The sequence below is a fragment of the Ornithodoros turicata genome, chromosome 10 (assembly GCF_037126465.1).
Source record: "Ornithodoros turicata isolate Travis chromosome 10, ASM3712646v1, whole genome shotgun sequence".
In the NCBI taxonomy this organism is placed as follows: Eukaryota; Metazoa; Arthropoda; class Arachnida; order Ixodida; family Argasidae; genus Ornithodoros; species Ornithodoros turicata.
Genome location: NC_088210.1, coordinates 28,241,424 through 28,267,934, shown reverse-complemented (window position 1 = coordinate 28,267,934; position 26,511 = coordinate 28,241,424). Strand labels below are relative to the sequence as shown.

At 45.7% G+C, this 26,511-nt stretch overlaps 3 protein-coding genes across 5 annotated transcripts in view; 2 read left to right on the top strand and 1 right to left on the bottom strand.

Annotated features, from left to right (window-relative positions):
* The window catches only part of LOC135369689 (uncharacterized), an 80,398-nt gene extending 70,356 nt beyond the window's left edge, over window positions 1–10,042 (top strand). For both annotated transcript variants that reach the window (XM_064603196.1, XM_064603197.1), the window contains 6 exons: window positions 4,674–5,135; window positions 5,224–5,498; window positions 7,179–7,256; window positions 7,540–7,711; window positions 8,548–8,788; window positions 9,747–10,042. In XM_064603196.1, the coding sequence (XP_064459266.1) occupies window positions 4,674–5,135; window positions 5,224–5,498; window positions 7,179–7,256; window positions 7,540–7,711; window positions 8,548–8,754 (1,194 nt within the window). In that variant the 3' untranslated portion in view covers window positions 8,755–8,788; window positions 9,747–10,042. The remainder of the gene's footprint in view (window positions 1–4,673; window positions 5,136–5,223; window positions 5,499–7,178; window positions 7,257–7,539; window positions 7,712–8,547; window positions 8,789–9,746) is intronic.
* Window positions 7,010–17,083, bottom strand: LOC135369690 (signal recognition particle receptor subunit beta-like). 2 transcript variants are annotated; one of them, XM_064603199.1, is made up of 9 exons: window positions 16,938–17,083; window positions 16,437–16,525; window positions 16,288–16,362; window positions 15,601–15,680; window positions 14,588–14,647; window positions 13,347–13,423; window positions 12,687–12,741; window positions 10,108–10,313; window positions 7,010–7,272 (listed from the first exon to the last, which is right to left on the bottom strand). In XM_064603199.1, the coding sequence occupies exons 1-8, from the start codon at window positions 17,050–17,052 to the stop codon at window positions 10,109–10,111; spliced, it is 756 nt and encodes a 251-aa protein (XP_064459269.1). In that variant the 5' UTR covers window positions 17,053–17,083; the 3' UTR covers window positions 7,010–7,272; window position 10,108. The 2 variants fall into 2 exon arrangements, with proteins under 2 accessions (XP_064459269.1, XP_064459268.1); XM_064603198.1 differs by lacking the exon at window positions 7,010–7,272 and having other exon boundaries at window positions 7,279–10,313.
* Window positions 17,084–19,602: 2,519 nt separating this feature from the next.
* LOC135370403 (transcription factor HES-4-like) lies at window positions 19,603–25,949 on the top strand. Its single transcript, XM_064604145.1, has 5 exons — window positions 19,603–19,759; window positions 20,626–20,721; window positions 21,138–21,225; window positions 23,887–24,138; window positions 24,845–25,949. The coding sequence occupies exons 1-5, from the start codon at window positions 19,706–19,708 to the stop codon at window positions 25,240–25,242; spliced, it is 888 nt and encodes a 295-aa protein (XP_064460215.1). The 5' UTR covers window positions 19,603–19,705; the 3' UTR covers window positions 25,243–25,949.
* Window positions 25,950–26,511: the final 562 nt, after the last annotated feature.

Sequence of the window (26,511 nt, the reverse complement as noted above, 5' to 3'; positions counted from 1 at the left end):
ACGCTATCGCCTTTGCGTACGTAAGGGATAGCGTTGGCGGTTCTGCGCACGCGCACACCACAAAGAGAGCTTCGCGCAGTGCGCAGAACCACCAGGCTAATCCTTACGTACGCTATCGCCTCTGTGTATGTAAGGGATAGCGTAGTCGTTCTGCGCAATAAGCGAAGCTCTCAATGTTTTGCGCGTGCGCAGAACCATCAACGCTATCCCTTACATACGCAAAGGCGATAGCGTACGTAAGGGATAGCACTGGTGGTTCTGCGCACTGCGCGAAGCTCTCTTTCTGTTGTGGGCGTGCGCAGAACCATCAACGCTATCCCTTCCGTACGCAAAGGCGATAGCGTACGATGTACTGAAACCCTCTAGTGAGTCTTAGTGTATCGTACGCTATCGCCTTTGCGTACGTAGGGGATAGCACGGGTGGTTCTGCGCACTGCGCGAAGCTCTCTTTCTGTTGTGAGCGTGCGCAGAACCATCAACACTATCCCTTCCGTACGCAAAGGCGATAGCGTACGATGTACTAAAGCTCTCTAATGAGTCTTAGTGTATCGTACACTATCGCCTTTGCGCACGTAAGGGATAGCGTACGATGTAGTAAAACTCTCCATTCTCTGTTTCGTTTTCCATGACGCTGACGCCAACCTTTTTCGTAACGCGCAGATTTCGTTGACGCCAGAAAAACTTTTATTTTTATTTATTTTTTATCATGCCACGCACAACGAAGCGTGTATAATTTCCGTTCTCAGAAAGTTAACGAAGAGAACGACGTAAGAACGACGTACTCTTTAACCCAATCTACCGTGTTTCAGATTTCGTTTTGCCGTCAATCGCTCCCTCGGAAGAACGCACGCGTCTCTGTTCTTATGGAGGCGTGCGTTTCTAATCCTCCAATGCCAAGCTCGTTAACGGCGCTTTTGTTAACGCTCGCCAGTCTGTAAACCGCCAGTTGTCCCGAGGCAGGATCGCTCGCGTTCAGTTAATCGAAACGTCGACGCTTCATCGTCAGCGCTAAGGGGCTCAACAGCGGCGGGTTTCACGATAATCTTGTTGGGATCATCTAGCGCGACGCGAAATTAAACGCGACTTTTCTCGTCAAAAATAAAAAATACAGCGATGCGATTTCATCGAGCGAAAGAATATTTTTTTTGTGTGTGTGGGCGTCTTCTGTGCGTCCTGATTGGATTACGACGTGCGCTGTAGTAGCGAGTAGCACTACTGGTTTCTAGGGAAAAATCGTGCCGAAAAGGCGGAAAATCGCATTTTCGAAAAAGGGCACCGTGTTCTCACTTGGCAGTTGACTCGTGGAAGCTTCCAGGAAATTTACCTCGCTGAACGAGGAATATTTCCTGCGGTGGGGGTGCTCAATAACATTTTTACTGCGATTCGGCCCTGTACATAGGAAGTGGGAATCACAAGAGTATTCTTTCCGTTTGGCGTCGATTGTGCGTATCTGCTTCACCTCACGCTGCCAAGCACTAGGTGAAGGACGCTTTACAGGATTGCCACACGAATTTTAAGTTAGCTTCACCTACACGTTTCCAAGCGCTTGGTGAAGCATGCTTTGGAGGGTTGTCACAACAACCGCAAGTCTGCTTCACCTCACGCTTTCAAGCACTAGGTGAAGCACGCTTCAAGGAATAGTCACGGTAGCTACAAATTGGCTCCGCTCACCTCGAAGCAGTAACGAAGACACAGACATACGAACAGGACGACTATAGCTTCATTTCTAAGACCTCACGCTTCTAAGCTTTAGGTTAAGCATCCCTTTAAAAAAAGTCACGGCACTTGCTAGTTGGCTTCACCTAACGCTTGAAAGCATGAGGTGAAAGCCAGTTTACGAAAGCAAGGGCCATCCGGTTAACAGGGCTGTCTAACCGTAACGCGTTTGATGTTGTTTCTCTACCGGGATAAAGTAACACCTGTGTCGGAATGAAGTAAAATTAAATTGGAGCAGCAACACACACACAAAAAAAATACACTGTGAAATTTCACGTACATTCACACGTCGTCAGTGTGCATATGTCTGTATCAGAGTTTCAGCATTTTAGATTTGGCACCTGTGCTGCCGCCGATCTTAGGTACGTACTAAAATTACTACGTGTATTACGTAGAATTACGTAAAATTACGTACTCCATAACAACTTTACTTCCGACAGTGTCGAGCTTTCGGGAAACACACTGACATTTCTTGAGTATCATGCTAAAGGGCAGAATCAAATATAGTGCATTGACCTTTTTTAGTTTTTTAGTTTGTCGTTCCAAAAGAAGACGCGAGCGTTAAGCCGTATGTCGACTGGCTCAGTGACCGCTAATTCAGAAATTCCGAATACTGGGTCCGCCCGCCTGTATACGGTAACGCGAGAGAGGGACTGTGAACCCAACTTCTGCCCATACAAAGAAGCGAAATTAAAGGCTGCAGGAACTCTGAAGATAAACGGTCGTTTAATGGGGCGAGCGACGATCGTGAAAAATGTTCGGGCATCTGTCGTTGGCGGCAGCGAATCGGGTAACGGTACACACTCACCAATATATGGTGGAGACATGGATGCTATTCTCCGCACCTCGTTAGCCCCATAGCCCAAAATTCCGTCCTGTTCTACCAAAGGACGGCGTGGCTTGTTGGCTATACGTCTCAACCATGCACGACGAGGCGTCGATACCCCATGAATGGTTACGTTTGGACACCGTATACTCTTGCGCTTTATAGCAAACTACTATAAAGAGTTGCTCCAGTAGTCGGTGGGGCATTCGCAGGTTGTGCAGACTTACTGTACTGTGTACCTTGGTGACCATTGTATCTTCCATACATAAAGTGTTGTGTGTGGAATTACAGCCGCCTCGTAATTAAACACGGTAAAAACATTCGGCGAAGCCGTTCTCTTTTTTAACTACAACAGACGAGAACGCACGTAGCACGGTGCGGTGCGTAATTACCGCTTTTAATTATGAATTGATGCTACGAGGCAACGTCATCTGGTTATCAGTCTAACAGCGGTTTATATATATATATATATATATATATATATTTAAACATGCAGAAGAATAAAAGTTCAGAAGGCAACGAAGTAAATACATGCAGTTAAGAAGGAATGAAAGGCAAATAACGAAGGAAAGGGAAGTAAAAAAGGGGGTGATTTATTACAATTTGAACTAATATAAAGGTATCTAGGTGTATGGTCAACGTTGCGGCGGAAGCTCCGCCTTCGTCAGGACTTCGCTTAGTCCTGACGAAGGCGGAGCAACGTTGACCATACCCCTACCTACATTTCTATTGGGGATTTATTAGAATTTAAACTAATAGAAATGTAGGTAGGGGTATGGTCAACGTTGCTCCGCCTTTGTCAGGACTAAGCGAAGTCCTGACGAAGGCGGAGCTTCCGCCGCAACGTTGACCATACACCTAGATACCTTTCTATTAGTTCAAATTGTAATAAATCACCCCCTTTTTTACTTCCCTACCTTCGTTGTTTGCCTTTCATTCCTTCATAACTCTCTCTTTCTCTCTCTCTCTCTATATATATATATAAAGTACGCACACAGACGCACACACACGAAAGCACCACTTGCGCCTGTAATACAGGCGATCTGTAGATAATGTTAATAATCGAAACATACATACATAATCACTGCAAATCATCATAAATCAATATATATACATATATATATATATAGGACTCCCTAGACAATATATGCGAAAAGTAAATTCGTAAGCACCGAATAATATGTACACAGCTGCTGTTTACGGCGAACACGAACCCATGCTTTCAGGTTTCCTAATGAAACTTACCGAGCGAGTATTCCGTAGACAGTACTGCGGATTCCGCCCGGACGCACCGCTGCGCGCGCGAAACCCCGCGGGCGAAATCCGCCCATTCGCTAGAACGATTCCATTCTCGTCCAACGGACTCATCGGGGCTCTAAGCCAGGTGGATTATCAAAGGGCCGTTCCTAGATGCCCCGCAGAAATCCACTCGTTACCGGCGCTACACACACCAACCCCCGTACATAAACAGTCTCTATGAAAGAGGTCGTCAAATTCGGCTCAGGAACAATTGAAGAGTTTGCGCGCGAGGCCGAAATCGAAGGAGAGAATCGAATTTCGGTTGCGCACAAATCGCCCTCGTAAGCCTTTCCTGTCAACACCTGCTGAACAAGCTGCTGGAATTCGAGGCCGCTTTCGTGTCCCATTTACGCGACAACAGTGTGTCCCTGACACCCTCCAACTGTCAAGTTGTCAGAGCGTTCTTTTCTTCTTCTTTTTGTCGTGTTTCGAATATGGCTGCAGAGAGCATGTCCATGTCATCCTCTGGCACGAGAAGCTTCGGCGTTTTCGACGACGAAAAAAAAAAGGAAACATGCTACGCGTCTAAGGGGGCCTGTCATCGTTATACTGGAATGTCACACACGTCACGGTACATCCTGCAAAAAGGGTTCCGCGTAGCCTTGCAGCTTCAACAGGTCTTTCGTTACTTCCTTCTCAGAAATTGACAATTTGTCTGTGATTAACGGTTGCGCTCACTAGTGCTCTGCGCAGAAGCCCGAGCGTAGACCTGTCAGTTACCTGTCGTGTTTGACACGGCCTCCTTCGCTATGACGGCTTTACGACGGTTTTCTGTAAGCATTGATTGGAAGTCACAAAAAATTATATCTCGGGTTCGATTTTCCTGTTTTAGGCAAAGAAAGTTGCGGGCCGAACGAAGCACCGAGAACCAATGGTCGACAGCTTCGTAGATCAGAATGGACATGCCGTTCAGCAGCAGCTAAACAACGCCGTCAACACGCGACGGAAAGAAAACAACCTCTTCAACGATGTTCGAACAGCAGCTTCCGCATCTTTGCCTGGAAGTCCGAGGCATTTCCTTCCCCTGAGTGAGCTACGGAGAACGCCCAGTGGCGACACGGGGCTCTGGTCGCCGTCTAGTAACGAAGACAACAGCTCCCCAACGGAGTTCAACTGCTGTCGGAAGCTCACGGATAAGCCACCATTGGGCAAGAAGATGGAAGACAGTTGGCAAGCTAATGGCGTCCAGCTCATTGCCAATGTATGGGAGAAGACCACGGCGTCTGTGGTTGGGGAGGCCGCAGCAGGCGAAAGGAAAACCGGCTCACACAACGGCGACGCGTCTACTGAATCGGTAAGGAACAGTGGCCCTGTACCCAAGAGCACTATCTCAACATTCCTGTGCAACCTTAAACGCGTTCTTGTTGCTACTTATTTTCCAGAGCAACTCCACTCGTGCGGGTGCCGCGCACAGCACGGACACCGACACGTGGTCCACGAATGGTTCCCGCGACGAGGGCTGTCACGGTGCCGGAGGATACACCGTCGACCTCCCCGCAGAAACCAGCAGTAAGCGGACATCGACAACGAGCACTGACCAAAATCTTTCGCCTGTGTTACGGCCGCCTCCTGGCACCGACGCGACGCCCAGTCGAACGCTGCCTCTACCGATGGACGCAAAGAAGAGTATCTTTCCAACACCAGCTCCACCACAAAGGTAAAGACCGGTCTGATACTCACAAAAATTGAATTTTGGCACCGCAAAGCTCTCTAGCGTCTGCTATTCGTGTGTTCGCACGAGCAACATTCTCGAGAATGTTCTAGCGGAAGATGCGTAAAACGTCACAACTTTCTGCTGTCACGTGAGCACTGAAAGTCATGTCTTTTAGTGGGAAATATGCTGCGGTGCAGCCACAAGATATTCAGTAGCAGACGACAGGGTCAGTGGCGTCGTCTGCTACGCGCGCTCTACGTCACTACCGGTATTGCTGCGGCGCAGCCACAAGATATTCCGTAGCAGACGACAAGGTCAGTGGCGTCGTCTGCTATGTGCGGAGTACGTCACTACCGGTACTCCTGCGCCGCGCGAATGTTCAACATTAGACAAGGAGGAACATCCCCCTCCCCGTTAGCAGTTTTCTGCTGCTTCTTCCTCGAGAATATTCTGCAGGTATGTCGCTCGGGTGAATACACTGTACATGGATCACGACACAAATCATCAAAGAAGGTGGCGATGAAAACATGCATTATGGGAGTAGGGCACCTCCCCCTGCCCTTAACGAAGCGAACCGACTTCCAATTTCGCCGCGTCTGCTCATGCCGGTCGAGAACGTTATCTGCTGGAACGCGGTCGATGCCACCGCAACAATCATTTCGAATCTATGTTGTACTCCCCGCGTCGAGCCATTGTTCGCGAATGCGCGAACATGACTGCGCGCACTCGCGAAAGGGACTTCCGTTCGCGCTTCCGGCCCTCGTTGATCATCCCGTCACTCTCGTCCTCCTCCTCCGATTCTTTCGTCGATTTCCTCCGTTTTCGTCTTCATCACCCATTGTTCCGAGGACTGCCTCGATCTTTGACGGAAGATTTATGCGCAGAGAATCGAGAAAGAAGTAATCTAGATGAAAACCAGCGACTGCCCAGGAAGGTATTTTGACTTCCCTAATGCACGTCAGCGGTCAATACCGAACAGCATTTTCAGCATTTGCATATGTTGAAAGAAGATACTCCTGAAAAGAAAGGACTTGTGAAACCAAGTCCGCAAAGAGCTGTACCTAAGTAACTACGATGTGTACGATGTTAAAAGCTCAAATGTCCAGAAACTCAACCTTCTACGCATGTTTTCGAGCACGATGCGAAAGTTCCGGCTCAGGCCGCGCATCCCCACTAAGGGCAGTTCACGGAGCTGCGCATGGTGACGACATTGTTCGATCTCGAGGCGAATACCATCGTTGCTCACGCGGAGCTCTTCATGAACTTGTTTCACCTCACGGTTCCAAGCATTTGGTGAAGCGCGCTTCGCAGGACTGCCGCAGCAAGCGCAGGTTGGCTTCACCTAAAGCTTATACGCTCTAGGTGAAGCACGCTTTACGAGATACCGACCGTGCGGCGGTAACATACTGCACAAATATGGCATCGCATCTGTAAATCCCATGTAAAAGGCTTCACCTCAAAAAAGGTGGCTATCCTACCCCTTTTTGCTGGGCTATCAGAGCACAATGAATATAATACGTGTACTTCTCTTTTTCATTTCCCCCTATTATGAACTAATCATACAATACAGATTCGCGAGCAATCCATATTCAGCATGTGGCATTGTCAGTGAACCACTGCTTGCTTTGATTTATATGATTTAGGGCTGTCGTGGTATGACTCAGTGAGGTCCGTTAATTTCAGGCATGATTCCCTAAGTGGTAACCTCAACGAGGAACAAGAGCTGCGAGGTGCTCCCTGGTTCCAAGCAGGCATCCCAAGGTGAGATGGGCTACACCTGTAGGAAAATTTAAAATCATTTATTTATTTATTTATTTATTTTTTTTCAATGCATCAAGACCCTCAGCATGCATGACAGACTTCATGCATTTAGCATCAGAAAACAGGCCATCTTATATGACAATTGGCTTTGGTTTGAGCAATGGCTTAGTCAGATACAATTTACATGATTTATATAAGTAATCACTCAGTTAAGATAAGATCTTCAGAACAGTTTTCTACAACTGGCACTGGAAGGCTAACTGTTCCTATGTCGACATTGCAGAGAGATTGCACTGGAAGTACTTGGACAAGAACCTATTGGGTCCTTCATGGTAAGGAAAAGTACAACAAAGCCTGGCTGTTTCGCCCTCTCCTTGAGGGTTCCGAGGAGCTTTCAACCAACGGGCATTTCACACTACCTCATCATGCACACCAACAAGGGCTACAAGATCAAGGTAGGGAATCTTTTCTTGCTACATTTATTTCCATAGATATTCACTGAGACATGGGTGGTAATGCACATTCGCTCAAACTTTCACATCTGTGATGATTTGTAATGTGCCACATTAACCGGTAGTTGTAGCAATGGTATGCCTACATAGAATATTTGTTCAGAGCGGTATTAGGCACCAACGAAGAAGTATACAACACTGTGATGATGTGACTCTATCATTACCACCACACTGACATGCCATGAAATGTGATGTCATAGAAAATGATCTACAGGTTGGATGAAATGGCATGACGTGAGTTGAGACACCAGAGACCCGTAGTTACACCTGCTCAGTTACAAGCACAGCAGTCGAAGTTTCTTTAAGTTCATTACCTACTCCTGTGTACACATTTCTGCCTTTTGAATGGCTGTGTTATGAGCAAATGCAGTAATCAGATTCTGTGAAAACTATTATCTCCCAAGAGGAGAGCCAATGGAATGGGAGCAATGATATAATGTGCAAGGGGCCTATTAATGGTATTCCACTTCACAGTACAAAATACAGCATTTGGCACAAAAAAAAAAAGAAAACTTCAAAGAACAGTTATTTTCCTAGCACAGCATACCAGCCCATTCATGCTTGACTGATAGAGTAGTGTTATAGGTTGGGTTCCTGGTTTTGCAAGGTAGCCGTCACCTTTTCTCCTTTTTTGTGTGTGTATTAACTCGGTGGTAAAGCAATAAACTCCTTCAGAATATGCAAAAAAATAAACCAGTGGCAAACTCTGCAAACCCAAAACCCTAGTTCTAAGTAAAAAATAACGTTTCATTTTACGCAAGGACCTTTTCTTTTTCCAGGGCTTCACCAAGGAATTCACTACACTCACGTCCCTTATCACCCACCACTCTGTGATGCCCGAGCTTCTGCCATGTCCGCTGTCCCTGTACCGTTACAACTCGAGCTTTCGTCGGCATGGTTCTGCAGAGGACTTGGTCGACATAGACGACGACCCCGATTACAACCTTCTCTCAGACTTCCGCAAGATGATGGCCGACGCTGTTTGATTTTTAGCCGAGCGTCTGCTAGTTAACGCACGTGGTAAGTTTTAAACGTTTGTACAACATACAGCACTGAGGGCGGGGAGGTAACTGCAGGGTAACTGAAGTGACAGTGTGGAATGGAATGGACAGTCACACACAATGTTTGTGTTCATTTATTCGACACGAGAGCCCACTCTTGGTGGACGAAAATGCTGCGGCGTGCCTCTCGTGACCTCATCACCCTGGCACTGACTCCCGCTCTAAAATTCGAGGATTCAACACTACGGGTGCTCGAGAGTCGACTCTCAGCGACTCCCTCCTCGATGCAGGTCGCTGGAGTCGATGACGTATGATGATGACACTCACACGTAACGACTCCAACTCATGGGTCGTGCAAGTTGAATAAATGAACACAACCAATATCTTCAGTTATGGTTTGCACTGTGTTAAGATGATGATGATGATGAGCAACTATTGTACAACTTGTGATGCATATGTTGTCAAATTGCTGCCATCATATACCAGCTACAAAGTGCAATCTGGTTAATTGGAATTGGAAAGGGACTGAAGGTTTGTTCAAAGAAAGCGGAGTCTCTCTGAATGAGGGCCTGATACTCTGGCAATGCATACTAGCTGCAATCAACAAGAGGCGTCCTTGCTCTGCAGTCTATGCATCAGTGACATCCTTCCACGCCAGTCGTGTTTGCACACACCATTGCAGTGATTCACTTCTTGCAGCACAGGCATTGCCTTTCAGTCTTATAAGTATAATAAGTGAACTTACTACTTAATGAGCAAACGTGTCACTGACATGCGAGCAACGCACAGCTAGGCAACTGTACCATTGCGTATGTTTATGCGTTCGAATTACCAGGCATTTCCCCCCCATTCAAGTACACGGTTGTGATGCAACCTGAGCGTCAGTTCGAATTAACGGGATTGCACTGTACCAGTTAATGCACAATGTGTGTGTGACATTTAGCAACCCTAAACATGTCTCCTCCCACACTTTTCAGATTGTATCAAGGCTGGGGAAGAGTGCTATCATAGTGTGCTTTCAAGCAAAGACCATCAGCCTGTCCTGGCCTCTCTGCATTTGCTAACAGACGACAACAGGGGTGTCGCATTTCACACCTGCGATGTGACAGAAGGCTGCGAGATGAGGGAAATGGCATCTATTCACGGCTTGCAAGATGTTTCTCATGTGATATTAGATTTTCAGATTTACGAGTGCAACGGAGAGCGGACTCCTTTGCAGACTTTGCTGCACTGTTCTGAAGGGTGGCTATGAATGAAATAAAGCCTTACATTTTAAGAATGCGTTAATTAATTCCTATGGTACCCAAGTAGAACGCTTTAAGTAGAAATATAAATTACATTAGGCAACCTTTGCCAGCCAACTTCGAAGGCAGCTTAACTGGGACTCTTCAGGTGCGGCTGCACTGAACTCCACAAAGTCCACAGCGATTGGCTTGAGGTCCATGAACTGGAAGTCCTTGCCTCGTTTTCCTAAGAATGTATTATTGTTTGACTGTCCTTCGGTGGATTCTAGGGCTGACACTTGGGTTGAACGCAGGACATTCCTGGAGAAGGAAAGCAGATGCCACGCATTAGCAAGGGAGGAACCCTCTTTTAGTACCTTGCTTCGTACAGAGTTCAGCACTCTAGAACCCGAAGATGCCTAATCCACGTTTTACAACAAAATTCCTTGTTTCTAGAGGGGTTTCTTATGGGGCTGTCTTTTTGATAAGGGGTATGAGTGAGGCATTCATTATTATACCAACCACAACTGAAGAGATGGCATTAGAAAGTAACCAGATTAGCCACCATTGATTGGGTTGCTAAGCTATGTACATGCAGATAAGGAATTCAGCACTGCTTGAAGCCCTACTTCATGAATCAAGCAGTTCACCATGTGCCACCACACACAGTATTTTTGCTATACAAGATCTGGCCACTGTGGAATTCAATTTATAAAAACACATATGAAAAAGCATCCATGAGCGGTGTGGTGTAATGTTGAAGGCTGGGCCCAACCTACAAGCACGACATAATCGGGGTTGTGAGACCACGGCAAGCAGCTTTGAGGCCTCACTTCTCACTGAAAATTTGTCTGCAAACAGCATGGCACTACGCTACCTGCGATGATTCTCCATGCAGGATGTCAGCGACACTCATTCACTTATGGCCTCTCCGAAGGAAGGTAGCGATTTCTAAGGGTGTGCGGTTGAAAGACCCCTAGCATATGTTACTTGTCAGATACCATCATCATCCTTGCGTAATATGCCACAGCCAAAAACGAAATGTTTATATCGGAGACCGCTACATGGCCCTGTTGGAAGAGGATATCACAGCCATGGTGGAAAACAAGCTGTGAATGCTCTAAAATGTACGTGACAACAGGACGGTAAGTTTAGGGAGCTCCTCATCTACACGAACGTGGTAAGTGCCCATCACGGGCGCAAATATATTCCTGGTTCCATTTTTACATATACACAATTTCAATTTCTGGCCCTTGTAATGTGCAATTTCTCTCCATATTATTCTTTAATATCAATTGAAGGAAAGTTGCCACAGTTTGCCTGCCATGTGAACAAGTACAGATATTGTACTGTTATGGAAACAGCACATACACCTCAACTCACAGAACGCCAATGGGATGCTTATTCACGTAAGCATTTTAAAAAATTATGTCACACGTACAAGAAATGGGCAAACTGAGAATGTTGCTAGTCATTTTTAGTGAGATTTTTCCCCTATAGTCACGTTCAACTTAATAAGGGAAGAAATATCTAGTCCGTCGGCTCTCAAAATATTACTGCGCCGCAGGTAGAATGGCCGAACGTAGAGAAGTCGCGCTCTCTCCCTGCACCAGATGATGTAATCCATCACACTCATTCTGCTTCCGTATCGGCTGTTAAGACTGGCCGCATGACATTACGCTGCAGCAGAAAGTGCGCTCTCCTATGTATGGCACATGGTGGCGCTCAAGTATTTCTCCCGGCACACTATTGAGTCTCCTTATCCCCAAAGGCGTATGTAGTCAATAGACTAGATTTCGTTCCTTCTTAAGTTAAATACGACTATATATGCTGAAACTGCTAGGGGGATAGTGGTGTGGAGAAATTTCAAGAGAGGGGAGGTAAGCACCATTGAGGGGGTGAGTTCAATACTCTGGGAAGCTCCCGTTTAATTCCAGTATATCCACAACGATCTCTCTGGAATTTAAAGTTGCGATTCTCCTTCGCGTCGCGGCTGTCCTCTCATTCTCGCGATTCTCCCACGCCAAATCGCCTTTCCTCTATATATACGTCGTTCCCCACTCTGGCACCAGGCACTCTTTCTCGGTGACTGCGCTATAAATGACCCTCTGTTTACAAACGTGACATCAAGAGAGGACTGGTTCGAGGTTATATTTTGCTGTGGTGGGTGAGAAGGGGGAAAAACACGTCAACTGCTAGGCTGACAGAGCCCACCAGCATGCTTTGCAAGCAAGTTGCATGCAAGTTGGGGTGCGTTCAACGTGAGGGGAACGAAGAAGTACCAACATTTTGATGCTCAAGTTGGGAGTGCGCTCGGTACGCAAGTGCGTCCAATATGCGAGTAAATACAGTATAAACCTATTTCCGAAACAAGACATGCCTGAATAGTGAATTTTGCGTAGTCTCACACCCACTATGCTAGTAGTTCAAGTGCATACGGCAAGGAAGCATTTTGTCCCACGAGCAAAAGATGCGACACGACATGCCAAATGCTAACAGTCTCGACGTCGGTAAGGGGCAGTGACTGAGGCCAGCTGGCGGGTCATCCCCTTTTGTATCACATCATGCGCACACATGCTGCGCAATGCTTCATGTACCAGCAAATTTCAAGTATAAACAACTAACATGATGCAGGTATCTTTCGTATAGTCTCCACAATGTGCATGTGCGTTAACAGTGTTCTGTTCAACTTACATTTCCTTTTCCAGCTGTGACTGGACCACCTTTGATGATTTGGCCATGGCTTCGTCTGCAAAAGTGCAATAAAACTTAGGATCGTCATTAGGCACTAACTACAACAGCAGGAATGGTCCTCAACAGAGGTGCTGATATTATCTGCCTGGGGCGGAACTACTTTGAAGACGTAGCTCTACCGTGCCAGTTTAATTTATTCGTGTCTATCGCACAAAACTCTTTGTGGATACAAGACAGCATTGAAATTTTAGCATATTTTGCCACACATGCAAACCTCTGAGTAAGTACGGACCTCTGTTTTTCAGATCTGTAGCATAGTCGAGGAGGAAAAGAGGTGAGAATCCTCCTCCTAAAAAGTTGCTGGCTACATCACTCCTTTGTACCCCTTACTGGCAACAGATGCAACCAGGTACATAAGCAGGATTGCCCACTGAATAGTATTTGCCAATGCAAAAAAACGTATAGCTGGACAATACTGCAATTAGTATTACACGTGCACGGACACAGCCATCAGCACTTTATCCATCGCTGTGCTCCGCGAATGGCACATGTTGCTAGCTGGTTCATGTCAGCAAGAAGTGCAACAAGATTGAAGCATCTTTTTACCAAACCTGTCTGGCAACTGTGCTAGAATGACAGTATGCTTGTATATGTCTTTACCTTGCTTATTGCAAACTATCAGGAATGGTGGGCAATGTTGGGAGATAGCACCATCACACAGGAGACTGTATAGCAACCTGAAAATTGAAAATATAACTGCTTGAAAAACACTGTCTGCTTGTAGAATGGAATGTGATACTTCCTAAACAGACAATGCTAGGGAAAGTTTATAAAGCCAACCACTAGGAGGGCATAAGTAAGGCCCCTGGTTTTCTGCTGCGGCAAATTCAAAATTTTGCGGCACCGACTCGTAAATTCCCCGATTTTCTGCGGCGAGGAGTCTACGGCTGCTTGAAATCACAGAAATCATAAGGAGAGAAGCTAGAAGAAAAGCCGGGGGAGAGAGTGATGGGGGAGAGCAAATGAGTTGCACGGAGGTAAGGCCCTCTCCCAATGTCCAAGTCCGGGAGGCGCCATGATCGATATTCTGGATTCGGCCTTTCCACCTGTGAAGACCAGGTGCGTTTGGCACACCAATCCACCTGTGTCGCTTGGTCCAATCCAATCCAATATCCAATCCAATCCAATGCAAGTCGCTTCTGCTGGGCTACGTGTTACATGCTGTGTGCAAAGTGCATTTGTTTTGTCTGCCATCACCTGTGTGCTTGCTGAGACGTGAAAGAACAGTGCACGGAACTCGTAGGAGACACCGTTCGTAACACGCTAGGCCTACCGTTATCGATCATGGCGGCTCACATGTTAAGATGCCCCCTTCGCTGGCTTGGTTTCTAGTTGCTATGAGAGTTCTATACTTGAAACAGGAAACACTATTTTCTTGGATATGAGGAAACAAAAATATTTTATAAAATTACACATTCAAAGCACTGTTGTGGCTCAGCATTACACGACATCCTGTGTTCTCCCCTCTGACAGGGTATGACGTCTGTCGCCTACAATCATTTTATACCTGCTGATGAATCTTCCAGCATCTACGGAGTTTATAAGAATTGACGAATACTTGATCGCGATACACGCTAAATTCGGAGCTAGCACCCTCATTCCGTTCCAAAAGCCCAATTATGTCGAAGTGCCACAAAGGGTCACGTGTACCTTTTATCTGACACAGATAATCCACGTGTTATACATGCGATATTATGGTGGTTGCTCTTTGGATGGTTTACCAACTTATATCCTGAATGGTCACAGAAGTGGTACAAGAGTAACACAGTACGAAGGATGAGCCAAACGAAGAAACATTGATATTTTTTTCAGACAACAAAGTGCTTTTTAAAAATACCTACTCAGCAACGTCCCTGACATCTCGAGAGAAGCTGGAACTGTCCACAACAAAGATGACGGCTCTGAAAGGAATGCGAATAAGACTATGAGCATATGCTCTATACAAAGAGCTGAAAAGCATATGCAAGGCCGTCCATGAAAAGCATGGGATCAGTGCAGTGAAATATCGGTTAAATTAACTTTTTTTGGAATCCCTGTTGGAGTTCTGATGCACTTAGCACAAAGAATGGGGACTGAATATCAGACTTCTGAGAACATTAGGTAATCAACAAGTCAGATGATTGACTGCGAACACGATTATACAAAGATCGGACATAGAAAACGAGCATCCTACTCCGAGGTAGCCACCTGGGCCCAGAAAGCATTAGATGCTGTTCAGCAATGAGCAGTCAATAATCCTGAATTCATTTCAGAAGGCTTGCATGATTAAGAAGGAGTGCGAAACCGAAAGCGGAGGGGAGACTGAAGTATACTACAACACTGACTCTCTTGCATCGGAGTTTTTGATTGAATGTGTTTTAAATAAAGGATATGAATATCTGGTACACCGCCTTGGATTATTGTGTCTACTGGTGGCAGTACAGAAGCTTGTGCCAACATTGTGGTGCGCGTTACACATAAAACTTTTTCTAAATTCAGCCCGTGCTTAGGGGGGCCCGTTTATACACCAGAAAACATGGTATTTCCAAAGGACACAAAAATCTAGGACTTGAGCATTCTGCTTCCACAGTTTATGCGCCTGTGTCGGATACCCAGTTCTTGTTTCCCAGCATATTTTTGATGCTGACACACGATGGAGCATAACGGGACTACGAAAAACATTCCATGTGACATGACGTAATGAAACAACAAAACAGAAACTGGTTCGAAATGCAGTAAAGGTTCATGTTTTTCGTAGCTCCCACTATGGCCATTCTATCCTTTTTTTTTTAAAGAAAAAGCACCTTTTCGAGACAACGCACTTGCAGAAAGCACGACCTCCTACATAAAGTATCACCACTGAGGAAGCACTTACCGAGCGAGAGATTTGAAGTTGTCAAAAAATTTAGCTCTTATTCTGTTGTTTCCAGGCAAGTCAACGAGGTTGAGGGGAGCCTGTAATATAAATGGGAGCTGTAGAGTGTTAACCACTACACCTCTATAAAGTATGAAGGCACCGTGGGTTGAATGTAAATGCACAGACAATGTATGTGACATTATGGTCAATATTGCAGCTCCCCACGTGGCTAAGAAATCTCCCAAAATTATCATGAAAATTAGTATTTGTCTTGTATTGATATTGTGTCACTGGAAACTACTGACCACCCATATGAAGTATCAAACTCCTCAAACCCCTTAACTTTTGCACACCAGCGTACAGGGTTACCCAATGTAGACGACAGGATTTTCTATGCTCCATAAATAAAATAGTGCTGGTACGGTAGATGTCAGATCTTTTGTCAATTCTTGTATGGAGTGTTAAAAATATGTGTCAGTGATTGCAGCTTCCAGATTCATTTCAGTAAACCATACAAAATTAAAAATTACTCGTTCTTATTCATCTCAATATATTCCGCAGTTTTCTCGAGCTACCGGGGAGTAGTTGGTGCTTCGCATTAAGTCTGGAAGGGATATTTACAAAAACTGGTACAATAAAATTGCACATTACACTTCCATCCGCAACATGACTTATGAAATCTGTCCACACTTTTGGAATGCTCACCTTCTTGGGGATATCAACAGATGACTTGTTTTCCTTCATGGATGTGTAGGTTTCAACTTTCTTTTGTGCCACGAGCTGGAAGTCATATAGTGGTATAAGTATCACAAAATGCTTGGGGAAATGAAATATGCATAGGTGAAGACTGGTACCTGAGAGTAAAGCAGCGTCTTGCCAGAGTCGGAAAGGCCCACGATTAGAACAGCACGCCGTACAGTCGCGGTCTTCCTTAGTAGCAAAACTGAAGAGAAACACAGGCTCATTGCATTGCAGAAAACTCATTGCATTGCGTAATCTCATTGGAATTCTTACAAGCACTGCCTCAACTAACACTTTGACACTACCATGGCCTCCTAGGAGGCTATGGTCATATGTATGTACGCGCTATGTACGCATGTATTAAAAGTGACAACTATGTTGTAATGCCTGTAAGGCGTCTCAAAAGCTTCTTGGACAGAAAACACAGTCAAACCGATAAAAGACGGATATAATGTTGCGTTTCTCAACCTGTTTTACATCCTGTTCGACTGCGTAGCGAACATAGCACAGCTTTTCATTACTTCCGAACGCGTTTCACATATGGTAAGGTTCACTAGGTATTGAATATGTGTCGAAATAGCAACATAAAATTATGAAAGCTGCTCCTCACTCACTCGTTGTTAAGAGAATAACAATGACTGCAGACAAGACGGCAATTGTCAACGGATCTAACGCTATAACCTTATGTTTCACGATATTTAGCAGCGAAAGCACGTCGTTGACAGCCATTTTGCACGTTGCCAAGCAGAAGACGACGCGCGGCGCGACACAGACACGTGTTGAATTCGTAAAATTTTACTACTTTGTGTTTCACAAATGTATTTTTTAATATATCGAGATTCTTTTTGTTTTATAAATGTATACAGTACAAAACAGCAAATTGTACGAGCTACACGTCACCTCTGCGCGTTGTTCACGTCACGTCACGGGCCTTGTGACGTGTACATCACTGCGCTGTGGCGCCATCTGTACATTTTCCTGTAAGTTATTATTATGGCGCCCTTTTCAAACGGTACTCGTGCTTTTCCAGTAATGAGCCCGACGAATTTGGGCTTCAGATTTGCGTGCACCGCATTTTCTTTCGACTTTCCCCGAGTTCCTTAGGAGGACGCAGAGTTAGGCGCAGGGGACCAAGGCAGCGGCTTGAGTTTTGAGTTTTAGTGAGCATTTTGGTTTAACTACCGTGATAGATAGTGCTGTGGTAATGCACTGTTTTATGTGGTAGTGCTGTGGTAATCCACCTCACTGTGACATCAAACATTCATGACCTTCTATGGCTATGCTACACATTCCACAAGCAGGAAAGGGAAAGCATGGCAGTGACGGATATTGGGCGTGTTTCACTGCAGTGCTCCAGTGTTCAGCAGAGAAAACGCACATCAGAGGCACCCCACGCTACATGCCGTCGCCCAAATTTCAACATGACTTTACGCTGATAATTCGAGAGCGACATAGAAGTACAAGCTGGCGTGTCCTCAGACTAACATATCACCAGAGAGTTTTAAAGGGGTTGTGACACTTTAATAGGTGTAGTTCACTGCATCGTGCTCAGATTTTATCGCACAGGTATTCGGGACGATAAATGCTTTGTTGTAAAACTTGGAGCACAGGTTGGAAAAAGCCTGGAAAAGCCCCTGTCCACAGCAAGTGTTCGTCGCCATGAGTTCGTCTCTGTACGTCTAATTATTCCAGGCATTCCTTCACACATGGACATTAAATCATCAACAATTTCGTTGATTTTGTGGCACACATCTTGAATTGATGTTAATCATGTTTGCTGGGGAAGTTCGTCTCCAAAAATTTCCCAACTTCACGATTCCAATCGTGCACTGAAGATGGCTACGGCTATGGTGCCTTTCTGTTGCTGTTGGCTTCGTTATACTGCTCTCTAAAAACAGAACTTCACTGCGCAACAAGCTCAGAAACAACGGCCATTATTATGCTGTTGACCTTCCTGATTTCTTTGAAATGGAAGGCGTACGCCCTTTTGTCGCTGCACTGCAAAGAAGTGACTTTGACCTTCGCGACATCTCTTTTTATTATTAATTAATTATTATCTCTTTTTTTTTTCGACGACATCAACATCACTTTCTATAGAGTGGTATCTTGGTGGGGCCCAACAACGTCGATAGCCGTTGTAGGTCCGTCCGTAACGGCTTTATAGGACCACGTCATCTGTCACGTGTCACCAGCACATGATCTCCAGACTGTGTTCCGGTGTTCCCAACGCTGAAATTGTGCAGTCACCCCAGGAACAACGCGATGAAACGAATAAACGAACCAAATAAAATTAACGACTTCACAAAACGTGAGGAGGCTTCCACTAAGACGTCATAGCATTTCAAGAAAAATTTCAACAAAAAAATTTCCGCCAACAATGGGCCTTTAACGCTACTCTCTTAAAACAAAGCTTCACCACATAGCACGTTGTCCGCCAGCCATTGCCACGAATGATACGGTTATCTGTTTTGATTCGAGGAGAGAGGGAGGCGTACGCCTTTTTGCGGCAATTACCATATATCCCAATTGCCACAAAAAGGCGTACGCCCCCCTCTCCTCGAATCAGAAGCGATAACCCTATCATTCGTGGCAATGGTTGGCGCACAGCGTGCTATGCGGTGAAGCTCTGTTTTTAGAGTGTAGGGTTACCGCTTCTGATTCGAAGAGCGAGGGGGCGTACGCCTTTTTGTAGCAATTTGGATATATGGTAATTGCTACATAATGGCGTACGCCCCTCTCTCTCTCTACAAATCAGAAGTGATAATCCTATCATTCGCGGCAGTGATTGGCGCACAACGTGCTATGCGTTGAAGTTCTGTTCTGTTCCCTTAGAAGTCGGCCCAGGACGCACATTCCCCCAGGGCGTGAGTCGTGACGTTGCCCACATACGTGAGGCCGACAACGGCAAGCCCTATCATCACCACCACCACCACCACCTCTGTTCTGAGAGTGTACCGCATCTGAACGCGTTTGGCACAACGCCCAATGAGGCAGCCAATTTTTTTTTATTGAAAATACAAATTGTTTGTTACGTGAAGCAAAATTGCACGGCCTTCTGGCGTCCGTCACGGCGATCGGCAGGCTCCCAAAAGTACACATTCTTGTTGTACATGTTGAGCACAACAAACTTGCACGTGGTGTGACAGAGCAACGCCTGTCAAGCCCTCGCAACGCCTCCTCAGGCAGGCTTAGGGGTGCGGCCAATGAGAAAGCAGAAGACCACAAATACGGGGCGAGGAGGACCCACACGAAGAAGAAGTCGCGTGACTGGGACGCTGCCAGCGCTACGCGTGTGCTCCATGCGACGGAATTCAAGGAGGGCCAGATCCCACCGGATACGATTCGGGAGCCTCGCAAGGATTACCTCCACCAGAGTCACGTGATGCCCGCTGCTCTAACCACAAAGATGCCGGACGTCAAGCAGGATGGAAGGAGGGTAAGCAAAAAATGGTTTCGTTTTCGATTTACAGATTCGGTGTTTCATAACACTGGCGCTTCCTGCTTTAAATGATACTTTAATGCGCTAAATTTTAGAAAACAGTTATTTAAAAAAAAATCAGCTTTACACGTCTGCTTGTTTGGATTATTCACAGCGTGCGTGATAAACGGTTCACGAAAGTAAATTATGTATTTCGGTCGAGTTGTCTTTAATGAGATTTTTTTTCTCGCCTTGCGTATACGACAAAGTGTATGCTATGCCTCTGCGTCAACCTCTTGTGATCGAAATTCTGCTGACCGACTACGTGAGCTGCTGTGAATTAATCTTTAGCAGTGATATAAATTAATTTTCGAAACTGTGAATTTTTGAATTAACAGCTTTACGATATACCAGTGCTTGCTGTTTCATCGCTTATCGGAATACATATTGTACTTTCGAGTCTTCTATAGGTTATTGATAAGAACTCAGGAACGTGGATTCATAAACGGTTCAATAACTCATATGGACACTTCTGAAAATTTATGAAGTGATACGTGATCTGCCCACCCCTAAGTTTACGCCGTCTACGTTTATATTTTCTCACTGTTACCTACTTTCCTCGTACTCCCAATCCCTCGTTTCCGACAGCGCAACGCGTCGCCTCGTCTTGTATTGAATTAGCTATTCTACCTCTAAAGAAATGTGCGATCTTGCGTCGCCATGTGCGAATTCACTGGTGTATCATCTGTTTGACTCGCCCTCCTTGAGCAACTCAGGGATAGCAAAGAGGTGTACGTCGACAAACGTACCCGGCCACTTCTCCTCCTCCAGCCGCTGTGCCCATGTGTGGTTTGGCACTGAAAAGGGAATCTATTTTTCCTCAGGTATCGAAGCCTCTCATGGAAAAAAGGCGACGTGCTCGAATAAACCAGTGTCTGTCGCAGCTCAAATCTCTTCTGCTCAACAACACGAGAAACGATGTAAGTTATGCATTGCCGTCACCTTGTATATATGAACAGGATTAGACGAAGGTGAACTGCAAATCCTGCCTTTGATTGGACCGAGTATACATAGATATCGGAACCTCAATAATGCTCATAATCGAAATCGAAAGTGGCGATGTGATTTTTTTCTGTTCGTCATTGCGGACATGTGGAGTGCACATGCCTTAATCAACTGACCAATGGAGGATAACATGACAACGGAGGTTGTCACATTAAGTAATATGATATGACACAAATCACTGGAGTCACAGTTCACCGACACATCACATTCGTATGCTGTTTTCGATGTCACTTTCATCTTGTTCCGTTTCTCTATTCTTACACACTTATACTTTCGAAATTACGCAAAGTATCTTGCAGCGTTACTTACACTTAGCGTACTATACTTTCAGTCACCTAGGCACTCCAAGCTCGAAAAAGCTGATATACTCGAAATGACAGTGTGCCACCTGCAGGCGCTCCATAGGCAACGTCGAACAGGTAAGGACTGGACAACACATAAGTTTTTGTCTTAAATGTTGCCAAAAATTCTGCAAGCGAGAGGGAGCCGGAGCTTCATTGACGCTGCTGTGGTTGATGTTTACGCAGCATAAAATAACACATCTACCGTGTATTCCCATGAGCGAAATCCTTACGGAATGTTCTAGTGGAAGAAAAGGCGAAAACACTGCTCACGTCACGGAGCCGAAGTTTCGTCCCGCGTTATGTTGAGCATTCACACGGTGCTGGAATATCGGGAGTGGCGCACTTCGCACTTAGCAGACGACATTTAGCGGACGACACAATCAGCGTCTTTTCCTGTCGTCTGCTATGCGGATATATTGTGGCTGTGTCGCAGGATATTCCCCACGGTTGGCAGTGTGGAGGGCACGACCTACTAGATTATATAACAACCAATTCATAGGCACCCCTTCCCAGCGCCGCATTTGGAAGCTTTCGGTGGCGCTACTCATCGGCCCGGTTATCGCTTCCTCAACTTCTACAATACTTTGTACTCGGCTTACCTTGATATTTCTGTCAAGCGGTGGATATCCCACGGAAGATATTTCATTCTAAAGTTGTTTATCATCATCATTCTACGCGTTTTCATAGGAGCTGTTGCTGTCGTCTGCTACTGTATACATCCGCGTTGAAAATTCAAATTTCCATTGTCGAATCATGATGTAGGTCTCGCGGGCTGATGAGTAGCGCCCCTAGCAGGTCGTGCGGACGGGCTCATCATACACTCTAAATCGTTTCACACCTTTAAAGGTGTAAAATAGGTGTATTAACAAAGATCACACCCGTTTCACACCCTACAACTTTGTTTTGGAAGTTCCTGAGGGTGTAACAATGGTGTACTACGCCCTCAGGTGAAATATGGTGATAAGTGTGTCGCCTGGGTGTAGAAAGGGAGTATGTTTATTTTCGTTCACATGAACAAAAGTAAATATATACAACAACAGGGAACAGGAAGTTACATTACAAAAGTGCATGGCCTGGATTTACAACACGTCTACCATCTACAGATTTAGATCTGTTGAGATAGTGCCTAAATTTCTTAAAACACGTTGCTCCTCATTGCGAGACAGAACAAATACTTGATAGTGCTCATCATACTCAACTGTAGTTAATGTTTGTATAAGAAAGATGGTATCAGAGTTAATAACATATATGCCTGTAATAACACGGGTAAGTCCTCCTCGGAATATTCTTTGGCAACAACACAGCCAACAGCAAATGCGTTATCATTATCAACTGCACTTTTCACATAGACTATAGATTCTGCGTGAATATCACGGTCATGAATAAAACTCTGAATTGCTTCTGGGGCATGTTGAAGTATTATCTCCTTGGAACCATCAGTAGATGTGGCATTTCTGATGAAGGGCTGCAACCACACATACATTTGATAAAATTGATGTCTTCTTGCTAATGCAAGGGTTATGTTTTAAAATGTCGAGTTTTTCTAGCAACATCTTTAAAATGCTAGTGTTTCCCTTCGAAACGCGTACAACCATACAGATAGGAGAGGACCAAACATCCCGATGAGTCGCGGATAATGAACAACGTAATGCATTTTACAGGGGTTAGGTATTTGTGGGTACAGCATTGCAAAGCCTTGAAGAAACGAATAAATGCAACGTTCTAAGTAATGAACATGCATATGGGGATAGTGCTTGCTCATGAGAAGGTCTACAATTTCACGAAAAGCTATATACACCTGCCATGCTTCATTGCCATGCACAGCTGCCATGCCATACATGATTGCCTGAATGTCAGCTGTGCATGTTTGCACACATATTTAATCACCTTGATGTGCATACATATATGGACCTCAATGTGATTATACGCAATATGCTGGTAATTGTGAATACACAGTTACCACAGCATATTGCCACAAACCCAGCAGTTTTATTCGGCGTTACACCCTTTACACCCCAATTGCCATGAGGGTGTTAAAATACACCTTAAAAGGTGTGCGCCATGAACATTTTGATTTACACCCTTTAAGGTGTAAAACGATTTAGAGTGTAGGGGTTGCAAATTATGACATGGTCGCTATAATCCAGTAGGTCGTTGTGGAGGGTGTACGTGAAGACGTTGAGCGCTCGCGTGACAAGCAGAAGGCTATGACGTTGTTCGCATCTTCCGCTATATAGCATTCTGGGGAAATCGGAATACACGGTTACTGTCTTCTGAGACTTTGTCTCGGGGCCAGCGTCTGTATCAGTGGTCCTCCCTGATGCCATCCCCCAGTTTTCAGACGACGCTATTTTCTATAGACGTGCGAACTACTGTGTTTTGAATTCAAAACTCAGGTGATACGCGGTTCGAAAGGTACGCAAAGGATACGGTTCACTTGGTTGCTCCCGTTTGTGTATATTTAAATTCGTTCCGTCTGTCATACAGAGGCCATTGTTGGCAGCATTCTTCATACTCACCGTAAATAATTGCGCGTCGATAAACTCTTTGTACAAAGCTTAGCCTCGCATACCTCTAGCAATTAACGTCCATCGGCTCCGTCTCGGCATAATTCGGCAAGACTTCATAACAATCTCAATCTTTTGGGAACGGTGTATATACAGTGCATAACTGTTCAACCGTACACAGACATGAAATGCGAAGCTAATTTATGCATGTGGTCCTTCCGTTCGGCAGCGAGCCTTTTGACGGATCCAAGCGTCCGCCACAAGTTCCGCGCTGGCTACGAGGAATGCATTCTCGAGATCCGACGGTTTCTCTCGACTCTGACGTCGCCTGCTGCGGGTCTCCCCGTGCTGGAAGCTTCCCGGGACCGCATCCTGGGCCATCTACATGAAAGGGCGCGCGAGATCGCCGACATGGAACTGACTGCGAGTGAAATTCACGATGTCCAGCCTCCTCTCACGAAAGACCGGCCCAGCAGCCCCGGTGAGTAATGATGTAAAGTGTCATTGCGGACTAAATGTCGTGACTTCAGGAACCCTACTGAATTTGTAACAAGGAAAAGGGTGCAGGCTAGCCCCTGGTGTAGATGTGTCCGTGCCTCTCGGTCTTCTTCATGGACCTTCTGAATTTATTTGTTTATTTATTAATTGGTCGCAACACAAGTAGCAAACGACCTACAACTTTTATGCCATTGCAGCCCACATGCCTTACACTGTATTATCCCAAAATATTGTTTGTTTATTTGACACAAAATTGTCATGAAATTTATTTTGAATTTCGATAAGTATGACGTTATGGGGTGCGCAATCTGTCAGTCGTCCGGCAACATTGCTCCTCGAAGGACGATTTCTGTCTCCTCGTGCACCACAGCTGCTGGTATAGTTTTCCAGTGTGGGGCGGAGAGCGGAGACCGTGCGCGCGCTGTTTATACAAGACAAACGTCAGAGCTCCCGATGACTTCACCTACTGTATAGGAGGATCCGAAAGTCTGAAGTTTTGTATAGGTTCAATCGAAAATTCGTGGAAGAAATTCGAAAACTCGTGCCGTCATATTCACCGACAGTGCTGAGTTTTTGGGCGAGGTGGATGGACAAAAACGAAAAAAAAAAAGTACGCTTAGCGACAATTTAAGAAACTCTGTGTAAGGAATGTGCAACGGTTTGCTTCAACTTGTCCTGGTCTTCTGCAGCTGACACATCCACCCCGCCTGACACGACATACGTGGAACCGTCAAGCCGCCCTGTCCAGCAGGTCATGGACGATATCTCAACGGCTGCCACACTTCGTGGAGTTCAGGTGACTCCGACGCGGCTCAAGAATGGTGATCTGATGTTTGTCTTGCCGAAGGACCTCGTCTCCGGAGTTGCGTCCACCCTTCACAGCGATCACCAAGCGACTATAACGTCAGCGATGACGTCGCCACCACCGACTCCCGGTTTCTCCGAAGCCAACTTTTCGGACTCAAGCTCGTCCGACGGCTCGGGTGCCTCACTTCTGTCGAACGCCGAGTGTCTGAGAGACAATGGAAACGCGGCGAACTGTGCAAAGCCTCAGCAGTTCGACGAAAAAATGTGGAGACCGTGGTGAGAACTGTTGGGACATCGTAAAAGTGTTTGGGACAGCGGACAACAACGTGTTATGCTCCATGAGAGATTCGGTCTTTGAGTACCTTTGAGTACAACAGGCTTTGAGTATATACCTTTCTGTTTCGCTAACGGCGTGGGCTGGTCCCGTTACCGTTAGATATCTACATTGTTACTTGTGCTAAACTCTTAAAACAGCACTTCACCACATAACATGCTGAAGGCATGCCAATTGCACAGATGATGATGATGATGATGACTACTGGAGTTTTTTATGGCGTCCAAGCAACTAAGGATATATATATATATATTTCGCCCAGACAGTGGTGATAGTGCCAATTTCATAGAATGATAACGTTTCCACTACTCATTTGTGGAAAGCGCGGGGCATATACGCCTTTGTGTGACAATTAATATAACTTCATAAGTGTCACAAAGCGACGTACGCCTTTCAGTGTCAACAAATCAGTGGAGAGAACGATGTCATTTGAGATGATGGTTTGCTAGGATAATGTTACGAGGTATACGTTCCCAAGCAGCACAACATCTTGGCCCAATATTTTGGTCCAATCTTGAGCAGGCATTGCCAATATCGGGCCAATATGTTGGGCTGCTTGGGTTCGGTTTTAAGAGCATATATGTTCACCTGCCTGCACTGTGCTCACCTGCTGTCGGCAGCGTTTGGTGCCTTATCAATTTGTAATACGTACGTTTGACATCTTTAATATACACGTTGTTCTGCTATGGTTCTGCAGTACGTTTCTGCATTCCAGTGCAGTCATATACATAACTAATATACAAAATATTCGTATCGAATAAACATAATATGTATCATATCCTAGTATGCCTTCTTGTAGGTCACGGTATATGGATGATGTACACGCCAAAAGACGATGGCACACCCCGCATCCTCTACACGTGTGCGTGCAGGTATACCTGCCGGTGAAACAGGTGGACGACCGGCCACACGTGGCACACTTTCGAACCCACACCACAGAGCGTGACCACTGTGTCACGACCTGTTGGCCACATTGGAATAGAGCACGTGCCCCCGCAGCGGACCCAATTCGCAAACGGTGCCTGGGCCACGACCACAGTTGTGCTATAGTAGTGCGCCCTTTCTGTTCGCTTTGACGTCCGCAGGTGGCCATTCTGGACGCACGTGCATCTCGTTATGGGTCAGGTGTCTCTTGTCGCGGTACATTTAGCGCTCTAACTGCCACTGTGTACAAGCGGGGCTTTAGGACTTTCACCGCAGGGGATAAAATGTGGT